Source organism: Nuphar pumila, chromosome 13 (genome assembly GCF_984573655.1).
Source record: "Nuphar pumila chromosome 13, dmNupPumi1.hap1.1, whole genome shotgun sequence".
Taxonomy (NCBI): Eukaryota; Viridiplantae; Streptophyta; class Magnoliopsida; order Nymphaeales; family Nymphaeaceae; genus Nuphar; species Nuphar pumila.
In genome coordinates, this window is record NC_143261.1 from 15331939 (window position 1) to 15340060 (window position 8122).

At 37.6% G+C, this 8122-nt stretch overlaps 1 protein-coding gene across 1 annotated transcript; it reads left to right on the forward strand.

Annotated features, from left to right (window-relative positions):
- Positions 1–217: 217 nt before the first annotated feature.
- Positions 218–7850, forward strand: LOC149817881 (endoplasmin homolog). The gene is made up of 14 exons (XM_089986105.1): positions 218–234; positions 1818–1971; positions 2070–2150; positions 2492–2603; positions 2697–2823; positions 2924–3062; positions 3969–4086; positions 4198–4385; positions 4473–4685; positions 5000–5165; positions 5262–5403; positions 5506–5656; positions 6521–6925; positions 7349–7850. The coding sequence occupies exons 1-14, from the start codon at positions 218–220 to the stop codon at positions 7601–7603; spliced, it is 2268 nt and encodes a 755-aa protein (XP_089842231.1). The 3' UTR covers positions 7604–7850.
- Positions 7851–8122: the final 272 nt, after the last annotated feature.

An 8122-nucleotide genomic window follows, 5' to 3' on the forward strand; every position in this document is an offset into this window, starting at 1 on the left:
CCCACCTCTCGAAAAATGGTCCTCCCTATGATTTTTCACCATCCATCACCACCATATATTTCACCACTATCACTACCACCCACCATCACTCACTTTTTGAAAAATGATGCTAGAGAAGCTCCATCACCACCCCCCTGAAGAATCAATGTTCTAGATACGTGCAGATGAAGGTGAGAATAGTGAAGGTGAAGATAAAGTTGTAAACGTCCTTCAGGAGATGATATACTTTCACAGGTTAGTTGTGCTTCTTGAGTAAGCCCTCTCCCTTATTTAAGAGAGAGATAGTTGTTGGTGGTTTCACCCTCCTGGGTAGCCATTACCCAGTGTACGTGGGACTTGCCGATTTTTTCTCTTTAGAGAAAAAATCGGTAACAAATTCATTGCTTTGACTTTATCCAGATGAAACACGTTCAAACATGTTTCATGTACATAAGTCCCTTTAACGGATAATTTCACAAGTTGGAGAGAGGGACGGCCGACTTCTCTCCTTAACTCAAGAAACTCTTTGTGAAACATGGCCACCATGGTCATGTATGACCAACATCTTTCACTTATCGATGTGAAACTAATCATGATGCAGGATTTTACCTCTCATTGTTGGAGTATTTCTCTTTCATCTATATTTCTGGAATGAGTTATGTACTTTAGTTACTCATCCAACCATATGTCTTATTAGACATATCTTAATCCTATACAGGACATATGTTTTGAAAACATTTTCTCTGATATGCCCTTTCTTAAAGGATCATGGAGGTAAGTTGCTGATTTTGATTTCATAAATTTTAATCATATCATGAATATAATGGTACTTTACCATTGTATGTTTACTTTGAGAATTGTCTGCTCCACTCTTCATAAGAGAGATCGCATCCTGGTTATCACAATAAATTTAGATTGGCCCATTGGTTATGTTCTGCTTCAAATCATTAATGAAACAACTTATTCAAATGACAAATATGGCAGCTGCATTGCATGCAATATATTTTGCTTTTTGAGTATGCTCAGTCACACAACCTTGTTTCTTACGAGACCAGAAAACTACTCATCCTTCGAGGAGAAAAACATATACATAAGTGGATTTACTATTATCTTTGCTGCCTGTAAAGTTAGCATCAGAATACTCAGTTAATTCTACATCATCAGCTTGAAAACATAATTTCAAGTTTTATAATCTCTTTTAAATATCAAAATATCCCTTTTATTGCTTGTGAGTGAGGCCAACCAGGATTATTTTGGTAGCGACTAACGATGCCAACAACAAAGCCGATATAAGGACTTGTGCATAACATAACATACATCAACTTTTTAACTTGTGCATAAGGGACATTCAGTCTTTCTTGTCCATCACCAGGACTATCATTTTTACTCAATTTGATACCTTTTACCACATATGTTCTAAAAGGCTTGCAATCACTCATTTTAAATTTTTTGAGTATATAATTTAGATACTTTTCTGGACTCAAGTTTAAAAGTTTAGAGTTTTTATCTCGAGTGATTTTAATTCAAAGAACATAGGATGCTTCTCTCATGTCTTTCATTTCGAACTGAGAATTTATCTATGACTTGGTTTTGACAATCATATCATTGTCATTTTCAGTCAAAAGAATGTCATTCATGTATGGTGAGAATAACAAATTTACTCTCACTTTTTCAGACATAGACACAGTGGTCAAATTTATTTGCTAGAAACAAATTTACTCTCACTTTTTCAGACATAGACACAGTGGTCAAATTTATTTGTAAGATTAGAGGGTCAGACAAGTATTGAAGATCTGCTTTTTGGGTGATTGAGGTTCTTGTTGGTTGTTTCCTTTCAGGGAGTCGGAGTCTATCTCCCGGAAAACCTTACGAAGCAATGCGGAGAAATTTGAGTTTCAGGCTGAGGTCTCGAGGCTTATGGACATTATCATCAACTCCCTCTACAGTAACAAAGACATTTTCTTGAGGGAACTCATCTCCAATGCTTCTGATGTGAGTGTCAACTATCTTGCTGCTTTGGTTCTGTGCTTTATTTTGTTTTTCGAGAAATGGGTTTTCTGACTTTTATGAGTGATGCATGTTTGGATTAGGCACTGGACAAGATCAGGTTCCTTTCCCTCACAGACAAAGAGATTTTGGGTGAGGGTGACAACGCGAAACTCGAGATCCAGGTTAGCCTTGCAATTATTTTATGATGAGGACAGAATATTGAGATGACAAAGTTTGATATATTAATTTGAATCAGAATTATGTCATGGAAATATGAAAGGATAGAGCAATAATTCAAAAAAATGATAATTTTTTTTACTTGCATCTTTTAAATCTGGGAGTAAATGATCAATTTCTGTGATTGCATCTTTGAAATATGGGAAAATACTAATAGTTTGGGTGCATTTGCAACTTATCTTTCTTGACATCTTGAATAACAAGCAAGCCCGTTCACGAATAAGAATCGATGAAGGATCTGGTTGTCTTATGATGTTTAACCTTTATATTTCTTGACTACATGTAGATTAAGTTGGACAAAGAGAAAAAAGTGTTGTCTATTCGTGACCGAGGCATTGGAATGACAAAAGAGGATCTCATCAAGAACCTGGGTACCATAGCTAAGTCAGGGACTTCAGGTACTTTCTGTGGTGCTGTAAATTTGAATCAATTTTAAATGTTCAGTGTCTGGTGAACTCTTGATGAAGTTTGATTTTGCCATTTTATTGCAGCTTTTGTGGAGAAAGTTCAGAGTGGAGGTGATTTGAATCTGATTGGACAGTTTGGAGTTGGGTTTTACTCTGTCTACCTCGTTGCTGATTATGTTGAAGTCATTAGCAAGCATAATGATGATAATCAGTAAGTATTGATTTTTAAATTGAAGACTTTCCATAGTTATTTTGTATTTTTTGATTTTATACATTTCTTATTCCATTTGGGCTTTCTCTCTCTTTTCCAGGTATGTGTGGGAATCAAAAGCTGATGGATCATTTGCAATCTCGGAGGATTCATGGAATGAACCACTTGGTCGTGGGACAGAGATTAGGCTGCACCTCAAGGAAGAGGCAGGCGAATACTTGCAGGAGGAAAAATTAAAAGTGGGTGCTTTGATTACTTAGTTTGTAATTAAAGGCTTATTGTTAATCTTTTTATGTGTTATTCTTCAATGCCATGATGTGTGGGATTAGCAGTATGTCATTCGTGACTGATAGTGAGGTTTAACATTTAAAGCGACATTGAATTTTACTGTATTATGTGGTATATGACTGTGCTTTGCACCATGCACCTAAACTGCTGCATGGCATTCGTAGCAATTACTGAGTACACTTGTAAACCTATTCTAAGTTCTGTACGGTACATTTCATGACTTTATTCTGCCTTTTTGCCATGAGATGTTCAGTTTTTTTTGGACTGGGTCTTATGTGATTTATAAATATATAAATGCTTAAGTGTTTGTACCACTGTCATTTGGTTTCTTTACTTTTTGAAAATAGCTAGCTCGTGTTCATCATACTGCTTCAAGACACCCTAAATTCTGTACATTATATAAAATATTGTCATGATGCCTTCACATCATGAAATGATTGTTTATACTGGATTGGGCCCTATGTATTTTATAGTAATGTATCTAGGTGCTCATATCACTATCTCTTGGTTTCTATATTGCAAATAATTTCAGTTATCGTGCTTGTTTCCTTTGACAGAGGCTGGTTAGGATCTCTCTCTGGTGCTTAAATGTTGGGTATTTACGAGAATCCAGTTTATTTGGCTGGCTTCAATCTGGTTTATCACAGATAGCATGCATTTGGTTCAACCAATTTATGTAGGCAAAAGTCTTTACAGACCTGAGATGTTGCTTGGCATTGCTTACCCATTGGCTTTGCATTGTATATGAGAACAGATGAATTTAATTTTCTTTTTGTGTTCAATATTGAGTTTTTAGTTCTTATTTGTGGCTTCCGTACAACTCAATTTTTGGTGATGATGTCTTCATATGGTGGCAGGAGCTTGTAAAGAAATACTCTGAATTCATAAACTTCCCTATATACCTTTGGGCAAGCAAAGAGGTTGATGTAGAAGTTCCAGCAGATGAAGACGAGTCCACTGATGAAGAAGAAACAAGTATGACAAGTTCTCCATATTCTGCATCAAGTCTTTTGCTGCAGTTTGGATTTTTAGTCATTCATCATAGTGGATTTTCTTTCTAATCTGATCACTTTTTCAATGTGACAGCTGAGAGCAGCAGCTCAGAGGATGAAGAAGTTGAAGAGGAAGATGCTGAAAAGAAGCCAAAGACAAAAAAAGTGAAGGAAACAACTTATGAATGGGAGCGTTTGAATGATGTCAAAGCTATATGGCTACGGAGTCCAAAGGAGGTGTCTGATGAAGAATATGCAAAATTCTATCAATCCATTGCAAAGGTGGATCAATCTACACATTGAAAGTTTTCTGAGTCATGCCCTGGAAAGTTGCATTTGATTCTAATCATATTCTCTTTGTTTAACCAGGACTTTAGTGAGGAGAAGCCATTAGCATGGAGCCATTTTACTGCTGAGGGTGATGTCGAGTTCAAGGCTGTGCTATTTGTTCCTCCTAAGGCTCCTCATGACCTATACGAGAGCTACTACAACAACAAGTCAAACTTGAAGCTATATGTTCGTCGTGTGTTCATCTCTGATGAATTTGATGAACTTCTACCAAAGTACCTGAACTTCTTGAAGGTAATTATATGCTGTAATATCAGTTTTCAACTGCTTAGAGCTTGTGTAACCCAATCAGGGATAGGAAATGTCTTGCATTGGGTCATATCCATCACTGAATTTTGATGGTGTCTCCTTGCACTTACTGCATTGCCTGATCATTTCCAGTCCTGAGCCAAGATGACTAAATACCAAAAGTGCTCTTCTCAGGATTCAGGCCTACTTTGCGGTCATCAAGTCTCTCAGATTTATATTATTATATAACTTGTTTGAGTGCATTTTAGCTCTGATTCTGCCACGGAGATCTGAATTTCTTATCCATTTGTATTTCACAGGGCCTTGTTGATTCCGACACTTTACCGCTCAATGTTTCACGTGAAATGCTTCAACAGCACAGCAGCTTGAAAACTATCAAGAAGAAACTTATCCGCAAAGCTCTTGATATGATCCGTCGGATTGCAGATGAGGATCCTGATGAGTCCAATGACAAGGATAAAACAGGTTAGAGTCTGAAGTGCTGCTGAGATTTAATGGACACTATGCTATTATCTATATCATACGTATCTGAGGTTGGACCATTTTTTTTTCCGTTACCAGATGCTGCAGCAGAATCTGAGAATAATGAGAAAAAGGGCCAGTATGCCAAGTTCTGGAAAGAGTTTGGCAAGTCTATTAAACTTGGCATCATCGAAGATGCATCTAACAGGAACAGACTTGCAAAACTTCTTAGATTTGAAAGGTAACTGTTCAAATTCTTGCTTTCATTGCCCTAATAAATAATCTTTTTGTGCATATTTTGAATTATAGATAACTGATACACTTCCCCTCATCCTGGTTACAGTACAAAGTCTGAAGGCAAGCTTGTTTCACTAGATCAGTACATATCGAGAATGAAAGCAGGGCAGAAGGACATTTTCTACCTAACAGGAGCCAACAAGGAACAGCTAGAGAAGTCACCGTTCCTTGAGAGGCTCACAAGGAAAGGCTATGAGGTATTGCTGCAAAACTATATCACATAGGTGTGGGTGCAGATACGGGTGCGGATGCGGCACTTTAAAAAAAACTTAGGTGTGGGGGTGCGGAGAGGGTATATATATAATTTTTAACAGTTTTAAGTTAACACTAATGAAATAAAAACAATTATCATATCATCAATTCATCATGCACAAATTCATGCAATAAATCAAATTAATAATCTACAAATGCTATTTCTCATCAATAAAAATTAGCACCACACTAGTGCGGAGGTGTGTGTGTGTGTATATATATATATACTTGTATGTGTATGCATTTATGTATATATATATATATATATAAAATTGAAATTCGTTAGGGTTAACTGAATCTACTTTTGGATAGAAAAGGACCTCAGTGTGGTTGACTTCACCTGACATAAAGGAAGCTGTGTCCAAGTGTCGCACCCCCGTGAGTGCGGATGCGACGTAGGTGCAGTGCTCTGTTAGAAGAGTCCGCGTTACATAGCTGCAAAGGTTGTGTTCAGATTTTTTTTTTGTTTTTTCCCAAAAGTCGGGGGAATTGTAACCTACTTTTGAAAATCATAAACTGGGAATGGGCTTCATAACTATGCTTTAAGTTGAAAGACTTTTTGGTCTTGTTAAGGAAAAAGCTGCACATACATTGCCATTTTACATTTAGGAACAGAAGATTATTACTACCCCTTCTGTTTGTTTCTTTACTTTGAAAGCAGCTTTTTGACATATTGAAAATTCCATTTTATCCTGGGTAGATGGAAGTAACTTTGTTTCACAAGCTATATTTGCTTCTTGATTTGATATCCAGAAGCCATCAGCTTGCATATCATTATGGTTGCATTCACTTATTCCATTTGTTTGTAGGTTATCTACTTCACTGATCCAGTGGATGAATACCTGATGCAATACTTGATGGACTACGAGGACAAGAAATTCCAGAATGTGTCCAAGGAGGGCCTGAAACTAGGAAAAGAATCGAAGGACAAGGATCTCAAGGAATCTTTCAAAGAGTTGACCAAGTGGTGGAAGGATGCTCTTTCAAGTGAGGGTGTTGACAGTATAAAGATCAGCAACCGATTGGATCAGACCCCTTGTGTGGTGGTTACATCTAAGTACGGTTGGAGTGCCAACATGGAGAAGATCATGCAGTCACAGACTCTTTCGGATGCCAGTAGGCAGGCATATATGCCTGGCAAGAGGGTACTTGAGATCAACCCCAGGCATCCCATTATCAAGGAACTGAGGGAGAGAGTTGTCAAGGATCCGGAGGTATGGTTTTAGGCTTGATATTTAATCCTTTTGAATAGTATTTGTGCCCCTAGCTGCAAGGCCATGGGGTTTATTTTTGAAATGTCGCTAAAGATCAATAATAACTAGCACAGTGCATTGGTAAAGGCAGCTTTTGGCCAATACTGGTCTGGGCATCTGTATGATTGAATCGACAGGTGTGAGATGAGTTACTATCACACGTTTTAATCATAAGTGATCGAAACCACAAGAAATGGTGTCCACTAGTTCAGTTGCTGTCACTGACTGATGGACATTCATTCAGTTGCTGCTTATTGTACTTTAAGAATTCATCCCTTTTGTTTGTTTTGCTGAGAGATGATGGTTTTGTTTTCACTGCTTGATTTTTTGTTTTACTTGGTTGGGATTGTGGTCGGTCTCACTTATTGTAACTTGGAACTGTAGGATGAGGGTGTGAAACAGACTGCTCGTCTCATGTACCAGACTGCGCTGATGGAGAGTGGTTTCATGCTTAGTGATCCAAAAGATTTTGCTTCCAGCATCTACGGTTCAGTGAAAGCGAGTCTTAATATCAGCCCAGATGCCTCTGTAGAAGAGGAAGATGATGTTGAGGAAGAGGTGGAGGCTGATCCCAAGGAGGAAAAGCCAAAGAGTGATGAAGATGTTAAAGAACCAGAAGATGTCAAGGATGAGTTGTAGTTTGTTAGCAGAGTGGTTGTTTCTGCTCGGTAATTTTGATAGTCCATGAAATCTTTGAACCATAAGTCCGAGTGTAGGCTAGGTTTTAACCCAACAACTGTACGAGTGCCCTTGTCGGCCAAGAATTTTCATGGTGGTTTTGATTGGATTTACTCGAAGTAAACTTTCTCACGGTTAGTTCTCTTGCTTGTTTACTTCCACAAAATTATCTCTGTGCAATCATTAAGCTACAGCAACTTATGCTAAATCTTGCTCAATGCTTTGCTGTCATCTTATGTTTCCTTCTCTGTTTTCTCCCTTGGTTGCAGTTGATCTTCCTCTGTTTGTTTAATTACAAAATGCCATTATGTTGTATAAATATGACCAACATACAACTTTAATTGTTTAAAGTATTTTGGTTAAAATGTTTCAGCCTGTTTTTCCTTCTTCCCTTTTAACTTGACCAAATTCAGGGGCCCAAAGATCCAGCTGTGAGTTTTTATCAAGTCTCTTCCTAGTTCCTAGCCACCTTTTTTCGAT

Coding starts and splice junctions, on each gene's coding strand:
- LOC149817881 (XM_089986105.1), top strand. Junction 2,151..2,491: donor ACGCGAAACTCGAGATCCAG/GTTAGCCTTGCA, acceptor GACTACATGTAG/ATTAAGTTGGACAAAGAGAA. Junction 2,824..2,923: donor AAGCATAATGATGATAATCA/GTAAGTATTGAT, acceptor TCTCTTTTCCAG/GTATGTGTGGGAATCAAAAG.